Genomic DNA, 18526 nt, shown 5'->3' with positions numbered 1-18526 from the left:
TTCAGAGGGAACTGAGAGATTCATTTACAACTCGGGCAATTTAACACCTGCTGGAATTAAAGACAATCATGGATCAGATGCTGCTCTGCTTCACAAATTAAGTCTTCATGAAGAACCGCTTTAAAGAAAACCTCTTCTGCATCCTTGCCACCAATTAGTAAATGTAGACTGAACGATTGCCTTTTGAGAGTTACAATAAAATACATCCAGTGGTTCATGAGATATTTTGCTAACAAACAGAAAAGGCTGACTCCAACAATTATTGCCCAATTTTTAAATAAAAATCTTAGTGCTTGTAATGTGGTATGTGGATGACTCTCAGCTACTACCACATCAAATTTTAGCTCAGTATTTGTAAAACTGAGTAATAACCATCTTTGTGATGGCTAAGATTGATTAGCTGTGGTGGCCATTTTGAGTCAAGTTGACTTCAGAAGTTAATCAGTTGTAGACGTACACCCAGTCATGACTTTCTAAGAGTTTCATTAAAATCCATCTTGTTTCATGAGATATTTTGCTAAAATACAGACAGCACACACTCACACACACCTTTACATTATAGTCTTCCTTTCATGCCTTCAAATGGACACGGAACCATTTTCAAAAAGGATAATTGTCTAAGAACGACACTTATTAAACCTCTGTAAGGTCTTTTTTAACTCCAGCAGTTTCTGCATATTTCATTTTTCTTTGAGTGACAGCTGTGCTATTTCTTTTCACTCACTCATATTGTCTTTTCAGGCCTACACCTCTTTGTGGACTGGCAGAAAGAAACTAAATAACTTACCATAAATGCTAGAAAACTTTAAATGAATTGTTATATATATATATTCCTCTTAAATTTAACAACCAATCTGGGCCCAGAAAAGCTCCAGACTGCGGTCCACCATTTGGAGACCCCTCCTTTATTAGATTTTGCCAGAACAAAATCATTAATAACAGGTCTTGTTTTGAACTTATCTAACTATTTATGGCAGATAAATTTTGACCTGGGGGTGTTCAGCTTTTTGCTTATTATTGTACTCAGATGCATGTTATGTAAGGAGCTATAGTAACATAAAATATAGGGTAAAATTGATACCATCTGTGGAACCAGAGTGATATCACTCTAGCTCGGTCGACCTCTAAACCCTTTAAACGGCTCTGCGTCTCCGCATTCACTTTTTCCATCACCCAGCTGTGTTTATGGCTCATACAGATCATTTCATCACATTTAGGCAGCAATGAAACGAGACTTTCCTGCCCATGGTGAACACCTGCTGACAAGTTGAATCATGCGCACACAAAGAGGAAAGAGACGAAAGTAGATGCCATTAAGTGCTCTGAGCGAGTTAGACAAAGTAAAGCCTTGGCACACAGTTGCGAGGCAAGCAGGCGCTGTGAGCTCAGAAGGTAAAACACGAAGACGAGGGCTCCTTTCTCCACGGGAGAAACACGAGGCACATTAACTCTGTGTGAAAAGAGGAGCTGTGTTTTTCACTGCCGGCAAATTTCCTGTTTTTTTGTTTTATTTTTAATCATATTGATGCTTCTCCCACACTTTGCTTTTTCGTTGACACCAAAGATTTCCATGTGTTTTCTTCACTCCACTGAAGCTTTGTTTCTGATCAGTCACATGGCAGGAACAGGAAAAATAACTTTGTAGAAACAAATAAGACTTTTTATGGAGTGGAAGGTGTGGTGGGTTCAAAAATTAAAACTTGGGGTTTCACATATAATTGAAATGCATAAACAAGAAAGCCGAATTATGAAGATGTTGTGCTAAGAGCTATGGGACCAGTATGTTGGACAATGAAGACAAAATTAGCAAAAAACTGAGGAATAGTGGCGATCAATGGGATTTTGGTGTAACATTAGGAAACCCAGCTCTCTGTGGAGCTCTGTAGCTCAGATACACACCGAAGCAAAACCACCATTTTAAGTTTAAACGGGTCACAGGAAGTTGGACTTTACTTGTCTGAACTGACATTTTGATATACAGTATTTAACAATTTTAACACAATTTCAGTTTAAGTTTTGTCTTTCACTGATTTTTCCACAAAATGTTCAACTGACAGTTGATGTCACTAACTAACTTTTGAACCATCTGAAATTTTGCTGCAGACCTCAGTTTTATTTTATTTTAGCTCAAACATTTTTTAGAACTAAAAGTGAAGGCTTCTTTTAATTTGTCTGATCTCTTACATAAAACTAAAATTCATGAGTGACTGTCAAAGTCTTCTCATGTCTCCTCCTTTAGGATACAGCTTATCATTTTTGCACAGCGACTGTTTGAGGCTAACTTTTAGTCTGAATTTCTGCCTGCCTTTCATTAGCTTGGCAGACAGGGAGTGCGAGACACAGGTATGTGGTTACTGTGGGGACCGTGATCATCAAAATGTAGGCTATTTTTTTCTTTGCTTAAATTGCTACAATGCTGATGTTGGAGTTTTGCATTGGCACCCTTCAGATAAACACTGCTTATATTTTATTTTCATCCCTAACAATATGACAGATATTCCTGCCTTACAATTTGGTCAGAATCAAACTATTTCTCCAAACTGAGGCTGTTCAAGAAGCCATCTACAACAGGTAAGCTATCAACTGTTCTCAAATTTTGCGTTATTGTTTGTAACCTTTCCACAGAACCCCAGATGAAAAGATCTGAACTACTCTTTTAAGTTGAAGAGCAGTGTTTACCAGTGGCAGCAAAGAGTTGACTTATTTAAAGTCAGCTAGGCTCAAAAATATCCTCATTTGCTCCTAAAAAAAAAGTCAATTTCCTCTGTCATTTGGACACAAGGCCATGCCAAAGACCAGGCGACGGGCTGACTGGCAGCCTGGCTTTGATTTCATTGTTACAACAGAGTTGAATGACAGCTACCACGTCCCTGTCCTCTGCACTTCTGGAGGGGAACAGGCCTTCAACATCCTGTCAGAGGCACAAGGCAAAAGTAAGGATGTGGCTACGAACCATCTGGGCCAGCTTCCTCTGTCCCTGACCAAACCTTCCTGTAGCTGCTTCACAGGCACACCGGACAGCTCAGGCTCTTCCTCTGAGCCGTTGTTTTTATTATTGGCTCGTCGTCATTCTTTAGAACGGAGAAATCACTTTCCCTGCAGAGAAACCTAATCATTCTGGTAACTGCTCTGTCATGGGTCCCTTGAACAAAAGCGATCAAACCTTTGGCCTCACTGCCAAAGGTTTGCATCATCCAGCCGTGCACGCTCCTTAAACTGACGCAGCAACTGTTCAGAGGCACCAAACTTTGACAAGCCCCATCCCCGGGCTTGTTCCTGGAGCTTTGGAAGCTATAAAACAAGTTTCTGGTGGCGCGTCAGATCTCCTAGAGAGCCATATACACGGCGGCAGCTTAAGACGATGAAGAAAACAAGGGCGAAGTAGTGAGTGCAGGGTCAGCTATTATAGTGCTGAAGGCCTGAAGGGAGGAAAGCTGGCAATTTCCTCAGGCTTTGCCAATGAACTCGTTCCCATGGACCTCAAGTGACCTCTGAAGTAACAGGTAAGAGGGACTAGTTATACACACACATAGACACACACACACACCTACACACACACAGCTGCCTGAAACATGAGCTGCAATTTGAAAGCAATAGTAAAAGGTGACTCTGGTGAGAAGTACTCTAAAAGATGCTTGTTTCTAAGCAACAAAATGACAGTAGTATTGAAGTAGTTGTGTTATGGCTTTACATGTCCCAGGACTCAGTTTTACATCAGCAGCTGAGAGATCACACGTTTAAAAAAATAAATATATATATATATAAATTCTGCCTTCCAGAGTCTAACAGCACCACTTCTAATAAATGTCTTTTTATATTCAAGCAGAATCAGTCAAGAAAAAGCTTAGATTTTTTGCAGCCAAAAGTCAAAAATGTCATTATCACACGCTGCTAGGAAAGCCAGGCGATCGTGCAATTGCCTGTGTGCGTCTGTCTGTTAGCAAAATATCTTATGGTCCATTTCGATGGATTTCAGTGGAACTGTCTGAAAAGTAATCATTGAATGAACCTCTACAACTGATTACCTTTTGAAGTCAATCTGATTCGAGATGACTGCCACAGCCACGCAAAAGTAGCAATGTCTCAACTTATTTTACAGATACCGAGCTAAAATGTGGTGTAGCAGAGGCTGAAGGTCATCCCCATCACATTTTCTGAATGCTAAAGGATTGAGTGAGAGCTGGGCTTAAAACTTTGACATGAAACGTGGCATGTGATATCCATTTCATTCAAGGAAAGCTAGTTCCAGTTTGTTGCTGAATCTGCCTCCCTTTCATCAGGAGACAATTTACGCAAGCTTGCCAAGTTTTAAGTCATCAAGTAAATTGTGGCAAAGTACTAATTGCCTTTTTTCTTCTTCTTCTCCTTCCTAAATCCAACAGCAGTAACACAAATTGCAATTCACCCACTCGGTAAGAGCACTTACAGGGACGATTGTGCACACTTTTCTCCTTTCGTGAGAGGTTTTATACGCTTGGGGAGCCATAGTTCAAGTGCCAAGGCATCACTAAAACACTGTCTTGGTGCTGACTGCAATATGAAACCCTGACATGATTGAAAAGACAGAGAGAGCAAGAGTCAGAGTGGAGCGAGAAAAAAAAATCAATGCTGCATGGTAATTATTCAAAGTGTGGGAGTGCATTTAAAGAATGCTAAGAACATAAAGCAAAACAGAGGCCAACTGAAGCACATTTTGTTTGCTCTCCGGGGACTCTGCCAATAATGGATCAGGTTGGAACGGACGTGAAATAATCTGTCACCTAACTTCACAGGAAAGTCGCACATTGACAGAAAAGGTCATGTAGATTCCAAAAGAACCGTGAAGTTATGCACCACAACAACAGTCATTAATTGCACAAGCTAAAGGCCGAGCATTACTTGATGGAACGCATATCACCCACACAACAAGTCGCACAAGGGAGTGTGTGACGTGCATGAGGGGATGGCTCCAAAATCAGTTGTAGAAATACATCCAGTGATTACTTCCTGAAAGTTTCATGAAAATTTGTCCAGCGATTCAGGAATTAATTTTGCTTACAGAGATGACTCCAAATAGTTAATGGCCAAATGGTACATAATAATACTTCTGTTAGTACTCAGAACATGTGATGGTATCACATTCAGCTACTACCACCCCAGATTATAGGTTGATGTCTGTCAAACTGACCACACTTTGTCTATTTTTCGGGGGGGGGAGGTCTGGTGGCCATCTTAGGTAGGGTTTGCTTCAAAAGTTAATCAGTTGTGGAGGCATGTCAAATGGTTATTTCTTGAAAGTTTCATAAAATGTATGCAGTGGTTCATGGGCCATTTTTCAAACAGGCAAAGGCTCGAACACACAAACAGACACTTAACGCTTATAGAACTGCACCGCTCAAGGTGGCTGCATGTTGGAGTAGCTCTGTCACATTCTGAGATATTGCCTTTGAAAACTTTATTCCTCTTTTTTTCTTGATGTAAGTCACTTTTTTTGGATGATTCTTTCCTCTGGTATTGGATGCTGTGCAGTTGGAAGGATTTTTACTGAAACCTTTTTACTTTTGGACATTTTGTTATGATGCGTAACCATAACAACAAGTGTTCAATTTGAAGAACCCTGGAGTCCAGTCATGGCCAGAACCAAGCAGACCGCCCATAAATCCACCGGAGGTAAAGCTCCCAGGAAGCAGCTCGCCACCAAAGCCGCCCATTGGAGCACCCCAGCCACCGGCGGAGTGAAGAAGCCTCACCTCTACAGGCCCAGTACCGTGGCTCTCAGGGAGATCCTCCACTATCAGAAGCTATCAGAGCTGCTCATCCGGAAGCTGCCCTTCCAGCACCTGGTACAGGAGATCACCCAGGACTACAAGACCGACCTGCGCTTCCAGAGCTCGCCTATCATGGCTCTGCAAGAGGCCAGCGAGGCTTACCTTGTGGGGGTCTTTGAGGACACCAGGATCGAGGACACATCGGGACAGACCGCTACAAGAGACTCTTCCTGCCCACAGCCATTAGCATCTATAACAACTCCTTAACGAAACCAGGATTATGAGCTACAACAACATTTAATTTCCCTTTGGGATTAATAAAGATTTTATTAAACTGAATTGAATTTAATTGAATTAATGGGCAAAAACATTCATTGACAGCCTTCACCTTTCGATGGCGGGCAATAAAAATTTGACATCACATTCACACTGTGCACAATGTGATTCTGAGCATAACTTGTCACCTTTCCTGTGGCAACATTTTGCACACAATACGCTCCTTTGACCATGTATTTAAACAATTAGTCTCCTAGGTGGAGGGCTGAAATTTGATTTCCAGCAAGGTCAGGCAAACGAGGTCATCCAAACCCCTCCTGGGAAGTCCGAGTGTTATTTTATTCCTGTTCGCCAGGTCTGGATCTCTACATGAACTGAGTATTTTGGAGCATTGTGCAGGACTGAATTCTTACCACTTTGTTTTTCTACATGGTTCCTGCAGGGGTCCAGCACCCTCTGGATGGAGGTAGGTTTGTCTATCAGCTGCAAGCTAGCATCTCGACCTGCTCGAGCAAAAGGTGTAGTAAATGGCACCTTTTGTTTTTTAGTATTTTTACTTTCATTACTGTGATTACTGAGCCGGTTCGACCTGTTTCATTTCCACACAAAACATGTGCTGCATAGTTTCACAAAACTAAGAAATTAAAACTATTCCTTGGAGGAACACATATCACATGACAGACAGAGAGGGTCGACTCCAACACTTGGAGTATATGTTTGGTGTGACTCTCAGCTACTATCGCTCCAAATTATTGCTCAATATCTGTAAATTGACTGACTTATAGACACTTAAGTTTACTAAGACAAAGACAAACAAACACCCACCAACACAGGCAACTGCGTAATTGTCTGCCTTTCATGATATTAGGCAATAATTAGAAACAGAGCTTTTGACCACAATGTCATGCTATTAGTAAGCACATTTAACCACTGACCAAACTAGGTTTTACTGTAAGTGACCTTTTTAGTTATCTTACAGAGCTTCACAGAAGATTTTAATTACCTGAGTCAAATACTCTGGTGTTCTGTTGAGTGTGGTGAAAAAGACCCAAAAGGCAGACCTAAAGCTAGTTCAGAAGTGAATAATAAACTTATATTTAACAGAAGTCCAGGCAGTCAGATAATCCAGAGAAAAAAAAAACAGACTGGTGCGCAACAAATAACAACCAGGAGCATGGGACACTAAAAACATGAACCCAGATGAGGGACCCAGAGCAGGTAACAGCAGAATCTGACAATTACTGAACAAAATGAGCAGTATAGGTATGCCAGGAGGAATAATTACTGAGTGGTTGCAGCTGGGCTAATTAGCAGATGCAGAACAGGTAAGTAATGAGCAGAGGCAAGGGAAAACTGAAGCAAACAATAATCAGTGACACTGAAAGAAAATTAAGTAAACTGAAACATACTGAACTCTGAAGACTATCTAAATCAACAAGTAAAGATATACTTTTTTTTAACAATAGCACAAACACAAAAAACCCAGGATCATGATCATGGTTCAGTGGAGAGCCATGTGAGATCGTCAGCAAATTTAAACATTTTACTCAAAAGACATCATAACACTTTTTAAGGTAAAGAGGTGTTTGAGCCTCACGCTGGAATCAGGCATAAGTAGTCTAAATCAAGTTGTGCTGAACAATCACACTGAGATGAGACTGGCTGATTGCATGGGGGTAATCCATGCAGAGAGCAAAAGAGACGGAATGGTCCCAATGTAAGTTGGAAATCACCTGTAGTCTTGGACCGACTCACAACAGCATCTTCCAGAATTTTCCAAATCTGTGTAAACAACACTGAAAAAAATATATGGGCTGTACTTCAATTGCACATCTTGAAAGTAAACAGTTAAAGTAAGACCAACACTATGTGGGTCAACACCCTTAAAGAACCAAAGATAAGAATCAACATTTTCTCTTGCCTTAAGGTGAAAGTAAAACAAAGGTTTGTTGGTTGCGCAGACGTTTGAATTCAGACACGACTATTGATGTGATCAAATGAATAGTTAACTCTTCCCTGACACATAGTCACGTGGTCCTTTGATCAGATAGTCCACTTAAAAAACTTCTTTTATGTCCATATTCATCGTGGCCATTTCTAAAGGCAGCGTGTGTTGGTGTACAGTTTGTAAAAGTTCCCTCTACAGTCAGGCCTAAAATTGTAAGGTTTAAAGTCTATTTATGAGTTCAACTCAAGCCGTAGCGGTGATACTGTCTGTAGATTAGACGTTAATTGGTCAGAAGAAAAAGGGACAGCAGAGTTGACTCAATTACTGGAGAAAAGACTATAAAAATAAATATATACCCAAAAACTACATGTCAGAAGACCAGAAAACAGCTGTTCTTCATAATCTTAACTACTCCATCACTATGGGATCATCAACTGGTTTGTGGACACCATTTTGAAGGTTCAAATTCAGCATTCTGGTCTTTTTGAAGCTAGAGGTGACCACCTTTGGATAAGAAAAGCTACAAAGTGACAATCAAAGCTTAAATATTTAATTGAAGGCTGAGATTTCTCCAATTGTGTCATTATTTACAAAAATGACCACCAGCAACCTGATTTGCTGAATCAAGTTGAGAAGTAGAAGAAGCAGGTGAAGTAGGTGAAGGCCATCAGCTCCCTCCTGATAAGTCTTTGTCAAGCACACAGCAGGTGTCAAGATCAATTTAAACATAAACTGGCTGTTTTATTTGTATTTTTTTTTTAGTTTTATCTCTTGGTCAGGCTCCAGAGATTTTAGGAACGCGCCCTTATAAGGTACTAGCCTGAATAAACACACGAAAAAAACTTTGAGGGTTTCTTGTTTCACTTTATTTGTCCTGCCCTGGGAGCATGGTATGTTTGTCATAACAATAATGAGATGTTATTGATTTAGAAGTTCATGAGAAAGGTTAATGCCAAGAGAACAAGATTTTGTTGGAGTCAAGGAGATGTTTTTGATGTCAGGTTCAAGTATTTTATTTTTCATTCCAACAATATTCAAAAGAATGGAACAAACTGAGTTTCTCTCCTCCAAAGGGACAAGAAAATATTGTCCATGTAACTGAAAATAGCTTGTACAAATGACGAGGATGGAGGGGGGAGTCCAGACATGCTTCACGCTCCTGAACATGTTGCCTTTTTTGGGTCAAGAGTTCAAGGGGGTTCAAGAGAGACCCTCAGTAATGTAGACTTACTCTCCACTGAGGAGCTGCTAATGTTCAGTTTGGAGGATATACTCTTTTTTTTTCTAGTCCTGAATCACCTCTTGAGTTATGATGATTGTTGGCTCCACACTAGCTCACTAACTCTGATGTGTAAGTTGTTTTATTCTTGTTGTTAATGTGTCCCACATCATCACATCACCAGCAAACTTAATGAGCTGATTTGGGCTGAATTTGGCTGTACAGCCATGGGTCAGCAGTGGGAAAAAAGTAAAGGACTGAGCACACATCCCTGAGGAACTCCTGGGCTCAGTTTGATGGAACACAGAATCTTTTCCTGGATCCATACCGTACTGTTTGTCGTCTTTCTGACAGGAAATCCAAAATCTAGCTCCAAAGACATGTTCTCAGTCCAGTCAGAAAGAGCTGCAGTGAGATGACTGCTAAAGCAAAGCTGATTCGCAGAATTCAAGAATAGCTGTTCTTGCAGAACATGAGTGCTTGTGTCATTTGTAGACTGGTTGACATAATATGCAAAGTTTGAAGTATTCCGAGAATGTAGGGGAACTCTTTGGACCTGGTACCAAGTAAATGTCAGTGGTAGAGAACCTTAAAAACATTTCTTAAATCATTACAATTTATCCAAACAGCTTTGTTCATCTTTATCACATTTTTGATAAGGAAAATCATTTTTTCCTTATTCTCTTTAGGGTGAGTTTGAGCTCTTCTTGCAGGTCTATTCTTTTTTTTTCCCCTTCTGCTTTCTCACACTGTCAAAATAAGCCACTGCTGTCATACAACAATGTTTTTGCCTAATTGCTCTGAGACTAACTCCAGATCAACCCACACTAAAGTATTCAATTTTCTAAAGATTGTCTATGCAGGCATTTTATCAAATTTTTTTAATTAAAAATCAGAAACACAGCGGTCAAATCCAGTTTCTACTAGTAGTAGATAGATGTTAATAAGTTTCAGTTTTGATCAGTGAGGTGGACCCCCCCAACTGGCAGTGCCATTCACAGAGCTGGGCAATTAGCATGGCTTTAATATCTTAGAGGGATCAGAAATATGAAAGCAAAAATACTACAGATGGTTTTCATTAACTATCTAACACCAACTCGGACACATTTTTGGCTTTCCCTGCAGATTCCTGGTGCTGAAAGAGCTTATCTCTCAGCTGTAGTTGTGTTTGGGAGGGGTTGGTGCTTTAGAATGATGAGAAACTGACCAAACATCCAAACGCCCAGGGGCCTCACTCTGTGATGCCAGTAATGAGTGAGGCGTCGGACCCCCTGTTTGTTTGGATTTTACTACAGAAACCTTCCCACAGGGAACCCCGGCAGCATACCTCACTCATCTGAGCTGCTCTCCAGCTGATAGAACAAAAAATATTCAAAGTCAGACACCATGAGTCCACGTTTTAGAGTCCTGAGGTGGTGTATCAGAACTGAGTATAGGAGGCTATGGTTGGTTGAAACAGCTCAGCCTCCATCAAATCGAATAATTCCTGAAGTTAAGAATCAAATTTCTGGGATGATCTGATCAAGTGGTGGTATGTGTACAGAAAACACTCTTCTAAAAAAATAAAAGTTTATATACTCTGCACCCAAATGTGAGCCAAAGAGGATTTGACTTCTCAGCTCAGCTTAAAGAAAAATGTTCACTGGAAGTGCTCTAAATAGCAAAAATGCGGAAATTGTAAGTAGATGTAGTGCTCATCATCAAACCAGTAAAATTGCTCCAGAACATCTTTCTTAAATAAGACTGAATTTCTGTGGCGGTTTGATAAATGTTTTGAAACCCATGTAATTCAAACCAGAGATGGAGCGTGGTAGGAAGATTGTGGATCTCGACGTTACGCAGCTGCTGTGTAAATTATATCCTCTCTCCCCTTAAAAACACAAGAACTTCTGGGCTGGCAGGTCAACAGCGGACTCTCTCTCTCTCTCAGTCTGACCCTCAGATCCTAATATTAAAGCTAATCACTGTGGGGGTCTTTGCTCACAGCATTGCAGATCAGAGTTTTAGGCAAAGATCTCACACGACCAGCTGGCACTTGGACTATGTGGTGGGGGTGACTCTCAGCTACTACCACACTGATTTTTAGCTTAATATCTGTAAAGCTGATTGGTTTATAGCCACTTCTGTGTTTGCCAAGTTTGCTTAACTGTAGCAGCCATGCTGAATGGGGTTGACTCCAAAAGTTAATCAGTTGTAGATGTACATCCAGTGATTACTTTCTGAGAGTTTCAATAAAAATCCATCCTCTGGTTCTTGAGATACTTTGCTAACAGACAAACAAACACATACACACACACACACACACTCAAAAGACAGAGGCAATCGTCAATCGCCCACCTTTCTTGGTGGTGGGCAATAAAAAGCCTAAGAATACGAAGTCTGACAACCCCTGGGGGACTTAGAGGAGAGTTGCACGCATTTCAAGATTATTTATTTCCGAGGCGATTACAACGAGCAGCTGAGTCAGAGCATGGCCTTTTCCTCAAACCTCTGGTGTGTCACTTAATCCTGCAGCTTCTTCCTCTGAGGGTAGACTTGAAAAATGTGAGCCTCTCACATAAAGAGCTCTGCCTCCAGGAAAATTAAAACAGAGACGTATGAGTCTCTGTTTTCTGTTGTCATCATAATTAACTGGGAGAGATGGAGGCTGCTAATGGGCCTATTTGAGTCTTACCAAAAGGCCTGAAAGCAAAAGTTTCAGAACAAATTATAAACTCGAAGATTATTTGTATATTTTATGAGTTCCCTTTTTGCTTTTAGCAAAGTTTGGTGGGAACACCACATGGTCAGACAAATAAACTACCACACATCAATCAACAGACTTTAACTCAGGGCTTGTGACTCTATCTTATTGCCCACTGTTGAAAAGCAAAGGAGGACAATAATATATGTGTGTATGTGTCTGTTTCTTAGCAAAATATGTCATTGAGAAAGTTTGCATGGCAGTAGTTGAGACTGATCCCCAACATATATTCTAAGTGCTATCAGATTGCGCAAGATCTCTGTTTAAAGTTTTAACCGTGAACTATTTAGAGTCATCTTTGTTTGTCTGTTAGCAAATTATCTCATGAAAACACAAGACAGATTTTATTCAAACGTTCAGGGAATAATTACTGAATGCACATCTACTGATGAAACTTTTGAAATCTACCGAAATTAATTTGGCCGCCACAGCCAGATGACTTTAGAAAGTTAAAAAAAAAATGCTGCATAATGTGCTTAATTGTTGGAGTCAACCCTGTCTGTTTGTTAGCAAAATGTCTCACAATCCACTGGATGGATTTCAATGAAACTTTCAGGAAATAATCATTGGATGTACATCTACAACTAAATAACCTTTGGAGCCAACCCAATCCAATGTGGTCGCCACAGCTAATTGACACTTGCCAACACAAAAATGGCTTTAAGTCAACTAGTTGTACAGACAGTGAGCTAAAATATGATCTGGTAGTAGCTGAGAGTCATTCACAACACGTACTTTGAGCTTGACATCTAACAGTCCATGAGGTTGTGCATAATAATCTGCTTTTAAGATGATGTTAGTCTAAAACTGGTAATAAAGGCGTTGGGTGATATGAATGCTGGGCCTTTAATTTGCTTCTGTTCACACCAGCTCCTAGATATGGATGAAATGAATCAGACATATGGTTTTATTGCCCCCCCCCCCTCCCCCTCCCCTGACAGAACTACTCCCTGTTCCTCACCAACAGCTGTTGAGCAGCAATCATTATGAACAACATAAGACTCTCAGCAAAAACTGCAAACAGCCGTAATGTAAAGCAGAAAAGTTGGTCAGAGTTCACTACAATATAATAATAATAAAAAGCACATATATAGAGAGAGAGAGAAAGGACATGCTTTACATTACAGTCATGGAAGAATTTTCCATTAAAAACACACTCAGAGGACAACAACAGATCAAACCACTTCTTGTGGCTGGGCGCCCTACTCTGCCTCCACAAACGTGACCCACATACGAAACTGCTGGGAAAGTCTTTTTAAATTTAACACGACAGGAGCTGCTTCTTAGCAACACCAATTATCAGCTGCATCTCTATTAATCACAACAACAGCATGCCTCCCTCTAGTGCCTGGATTTGCATGCAGACCTGCTGCTGATTAATTTGGTTTTTATTCTAAGAGGTGAACTTTCATGAGTCATTTAGGTGGCTCTAATTGATATTCACTGCGTTTCCTTTTTTTAATGACGGGCAGGCTTTAAAATGTGAGAAATACGCCACTCAGAAAGAGTGAATTAGGGAGGGAAAAAAAACTTTAAGGTGTATATTGATAAAGACAAACTCGTGCGAACTAGTTTGATAGACAAAAAGTTGTGCGCTTCAAACTTCCCCTCACCTGAGGCGCACGCGATTATTCCAATCCAAGTCCGGCAGAAAAACGTGAAATCTGTCTTCATCTCCAGATCTCCGGTCCTGAAGTGCAGAAAGCTTGAAGTTCGTGCTGAAAACTGTGAGAAAAGTTGGTGGCGATGAAGATCCGCGGACGTTTTGAAGGAGAAATGGCGGGGATGCTCAGGTGAACTTCGGATAGGTCGGTGCGTAAAAGTGGACTCTGCTCGGCGCACTGAGTCGGAGGGCTGAGAAAGTAAAAAAAAAAAAAAAGTTTTTTCCTTCTTGTCAAAAGGATGCATAAGGCACTGAATGGGATTTACAATGATTTCCTCTTCCTTTGCTCGTGACTGGAGCGCACGCACCCACCCAGTTTATAAAACAAGCTGAATTGGAGAAGTGTGTGGGAGTGTTAGTGTGTGTGTGTGTGTGTGTGTGTGTGTGTGTGTGTGTGTGTGTGTGTGTGTGTGTGTGTGTGTGTGTGTGTGTGTGAGGGGGGGGGGTCACCCTGACATCCATGACAAATTTCCTTCCTGCTAAATCTCATCCAGTCTTATCCCCTCTGTGTGTGTGTGTGTGCGTGTGTGAGGATGATAAAGGTTACATTAAAAACCAGTAAGGACCAGTTTTTATTTACCGCCAAACTGCTGCCATTGATTTTCATCTCATGGCTTTCTGTAAGAAAGGCGGCCCTGACAACTAAACAGCTCAGCAGGAGGTCTTGATGCCATCAGAAATCCCGACAAAGCCACAGCAGGAGGTTCAGCTCAAGGAGGTGCCAACAAAATGCCACAGTGACACAGCACCACCTCCATAAGGTGCTTGGTTTCCCTCCGAAAAATCTGTACAGGTTAAATATCAGCTGCAGGTGTTGACACAAACTCTTCCTCAGCTTTGGGGTGCCATTTCTTATATCGCCTGCTGCTGAAAGGGGAAAGGAGGCAATAATGTTTTTCCTGTGTGTGTGTGTGTGTGTGTGTGTGTGTGTGTGTGTGTGTGTGTGTGTGTGTGTGTGTGTGAGTGATTTACAAATCTGATAACCCATATTTTATTCACAATGAAACCAGTTCAGTAAATCAGATGTTTAATGTTGGAACAGAGTCGTGTTTCTCACTGTGAAGCATCAGCTCTTCTTTTAACTAGAAACATCCAGGACTTGAGGAGAGCAGCTGCTGGAGGTTTTGGGGGGAATGTTGTCCCATTCTTGTCTGAGGATTCTAGTTGTTCAACAATACTGTTTTTTGCCAGATTATTCAATCCATGATGCACCAAATGTTTTTTGTTTTTTTTATTTATTCATTTTTTTGATGAGAGGTCTGGACTGCAGGCAGGCCAGTTCAGCACCTGGACTCTTCTACTACAAAGCCAAGCTACTGTAATGAATGTCTTGCTGAAATATGCAAGGCCTTCCTTTAAAAAGACATCATTTAGATGGGACCATTTGTTGTTCTAAAACTTGTATTTATTGTTCTGCTTTGGTGGTGCCTTTCCAGATGTGTAAGCTGCCCGTGCCAGAGGCACCGATGCACCTCCATACCATCAGAGAGGCAGGCCTTTGAGCTGTGTGATGATAACAGGCTGGATGGTCCCTCTCTTCTTAAGTATGGAGGGCATGGAGTCCATGGTTCCCCCAAACAATCCCCCCCCCCCCAACACATCCATGTTAGGGAGACTTCTGAGCGTGAATGAAAATCTTCTCCTAAAAAAGCACAACAGTCAGCTGCCGTCAGCTACGTTTCATTATAATCATTATTATTATTATTATTATTATTATTATTATTATTATTATTATTATTATTTTACAGGGAGGGATTTTTGCAAATTGAAAACCTGTGTACACTCAGCTATAAGGTCAAGATGGAGTCAGGTGTTGTGCACTCTGGAGCGAAAACAGACGAGGTGCAGATGTGTTGCTTGTGAACAGTTGTTGCAGGAGCTTTGAGCAGCAGTCCGATCCTGCTGGAGAAGAAAAGGTATGCCAGCTTGAGCCCGTGGAATCACACAGCTTTACCTTCCAGCACCAGGAGTGTGCTGGAAATCAATACTGTCTCCTCCTGGAAATGCATTACAACAACAATCCTGCTCCAAGATTCTTTCCTAACAGCAGAACATCCATCAAACAGCAATCGACTGACAAATTAGAACAATTGTTTTTTGTAGATATTACTACGCTGTTCCCCCCACACTTTTTTCTGAGTTAGGAAGAATCTAGAACGTGTGGGATCTGGTTATTGTGGGCATGTGTTTCCTTCCCTCACGACAATCCACCTCTCTGCCCCTAAAACACAATGTTGTGATTGAATGGTTGTAATTAAAACGTTCCCCTGGTTTCAGCCCTGAAGCTCCCTCAGATTCAGAGGAAAATAAACACTCCGCTGAATCGCGCTGACAGTCGAAGCAAAGCTTTGACCAGAGAGTTACCAAATCTCCTTTCGGATATAAAACAGATAATGTTCCGAATGCACAAAAAACATCTCTTTAATGAGACGCTGCTCGCAATCAGACAACGGTTGACAACGGATAGTATGAAGGACAGCCTCTCTGCTGTGTCAGATGAAAAGGTTGGCGTTGGATAATCCCGCTGGCCTCCTGAGGGACAACCCAAAAAGCTCAAGGACCTGTCCTTGAAGTGCCAGCACTCCACTCGGCCCATCTGCCGGTCAGGAAACAGATTACAGCTCCACAAAGCTACTATCATAGGAAGGATGTGGAGCAAAGCAAAGCTCTCGCCCACTGAAGTTCACTTCCACGATAGGCCTTTTTACGCACCACTCTCCCGGACCCCTTTGAAGGCGCCGCCTGCACTCTGTGAAGTTTTTTGTTTTGATTGTTGCAGCCAAAATTTCTCATCAGCTGTACATCGGGGGGGGATGCCCCTCATCATTAAGCGGGTATGGAGGCCTACCCGAATGCAGAGGCAGCACTTTAGCTCATGAATTATTCACCAAATGTTTAGCTTGAGGGCGCTGCGTATTGACAACATCAATTTGGGAAGCCATAACCTCTGCTTTCTGCTTCAAGTAAAGAAGACGTGAGGTTGGAATTGATTTAAGACTTGTTCTCAGTTTGAAATTAATTTATCCAGTGATTATCGCCCACTTTTTTATATATATTCAACTCTTTAAAGTTGAGTAAAATTTGACTATTTGTGTTGTTGCCTGTGCTGTCTGTTTAAAACCCCACAAACATTGGAAACAGTTTCAGAACTGAGCTATAACCTCTAATTTCCTTTTTTCTGGGGCATTTCTCAGTGTGCCGAGGGCTTTTATGATGGTGAAAGATTCACTTTCAGTTCAGCATCAACTCCTGGGCAGATGATCTTATATCATTTAAGTCTGTGACTCCAATGTGACTGAGGCGACAGGGTAACCCCAAACCATTACATCTCCACCACCGTGCTTCGCTGTTATTTTAAAGTTCTCCCTCAAGGCTCTGCAGTAAACATGTCTCCATCCATCCATCCATCCATCCATCCATCCATCCATCCATACATCCATACATCCATACATCCATACATCCATACATCCATACATCCATACATCCATACATCCATACATCCATACATCCATACATCCATCCAGCCACTGCTTGTCAAGGAGCCAACAGGTTCAGGAAGGACACCCAGACGTCCTTCTCCCCAGCAACACTTCACAGGTCATAGAAGATATAAGATCCCTCCAGCAACTTCTGGGTCCATCCTGGGGGTCTCCTCCCAGTGGGATGTGCCTGGAAAACCTTCAGAGGAAAGCTGCCCCCCTCAGACTGCAGATGCTGCATTTTTCCATTTAGGGTCAAAGGGAGCAGGTTTTCTGTCTCCAGTGGTCAGTGGACGAGAGGCTGGGGACACCCTGGACAGGTCGCCAGTCCATCACAGGGCTGCAAATGAGACAAATAAGACAAACAAGCATTCAACACTCACACCCTGTGGGAATTCAGAGTTACTAATTACTAGGTTAAATTTAGTAGGAGAAATTTGCTTGAAGCTAATGTCACCAGTCTGTAGTTTAAAAAAAATGGAAAACTATTATAGTTTTTGTAAAATTTTGAAAATACTCCAAGAAAACACTTTTTTCCTCCCTAAAAACCATAAAGAAAATTCAAGTTGATTCAAGTTATCAGTGATTTAAATACAACCTGATGTATCTGTTGAATTGTAAAAAATCCCTGGTTATTGCAATTTATATTAAAGCACTGTTCTATGTTTTCCTTCGTGTGACTAATCTGGTTTTGTTTTCTCATATCTGAGGTGGCTTTTGGCCCAATTGGTACGGAGGTTGTTCTACAGGAGGGTCAGAGGTTCGATCCTCAGCCTCTGCAGTGTGCTGAAGTGTCCCTGGGTAAAACAACGAACCAGTCCGGCCCTCCGATATGCTTATCAGTGAGAACATAAGAAGATGCTGTATATATGAGTGTAAAATATGTAGTAGAAAAAAACATGATCTGAGTGTGTGGGTGAATGAGTAACATTGTAAAGAGCTTTGCAGAACCTTGAGAGGTTAAAAAGGCATCGTATACTGGAAGTGTGGACCATTTACCATATCTGCAAGTTGCTGAAAAAGAAGAAAATATCAAAAATAATCACACTCCAAAATAGTCGAGAAAGCACATAACTAAAAGATTTTGAATTTATCACCAAAAGCAGCATTATTTAAAGAGAACCAATTGCTTTGTACCCCTAACTTTTAATAAAAATGTTGCCTATGTGAGTTTAAAATAAGTGTTTGAACGTTGCTGCTTGAAAAACTAAAGATTCAGTTGCATCTCAGAAATAAACATTAGACATTAGATGTGTTTATCCCCGCTGTAGAAGTTAGTAGTCATTTTTAACCAGCTTTACGTTCACATTTACTTCACCAGTCCATCTGAATGCGTAGAGAAACAGTGTGTGTTAACTTCACTGTGAATCCACCGGTTCTAAACAGGCATTTTACCCTAAAAGAGCAAGTTCTCCCTTTCAGCGTGGTTATTTTGTCACCCATTCAATCAG

At 41.2% G+C, this 18526-nt stretch overlaps 2 protein-coding genes across 3 annotated transcripts in view; one reads left to right on the top strand and one right to left on the bottom strand.

Annotated features, from left to right (window-relative positions):
• Positions 1-13876, bottom strand: part of flt4 (fms related receptor tyrosine kinase 4) — a 60034-nt gene extending 46158 nt beyond the window's left edge. The window contains exon 1 of one of the 2 annotated variants that reach the window (XM_017426658.3): positions 13547-13876. In XM_017426658.3, the coding sequence (XP_017282147.3) occupies positions 13547-13841 (295 nt within the window). In that variant the 5' untranslated portion in view covers positions 13842-13876. The remainder of the gene's footprint in view (positions 1-13546) is intronic. The other variant, XM_017426657.3, reaches the window with a different exon arrangement.
• On the top strand, positions 5610-5942 carry LOC119617340 (histone H3-like; the record flags this gene model as incomplete). The annotated part of the gene is made up of 1 exon (XM_037977369.1): positions 5610-5942. A coding segment is annotated over exon 1 (333 nt), but the record flags the coding sequence as incomplete, so codon positions are not given.
• Positions 13877-18526: the final 4650 nt, after the last annotated feature.

Source organism: Kryptolebias marmoratus, linkage group LG9 (assembly GCF_001649575.2).
Source record: "Kryptolebias marmoratus isolate JLee-2015 linkage group LG9, ASM164957v2, whole genome shotgun sequence".
Taxonomy (NCBI): Eukaryota; Metazoa; Chordata; class Actinopteri; order Cyprinodontiformes; family Rivulidae; genus Kryptolebias; species Kryptolebias marmoratus.
Note: the sequence above shows the minus strand (reverse complement) of the source record. Positions and strands in the feature narration are given on the sequence as shown.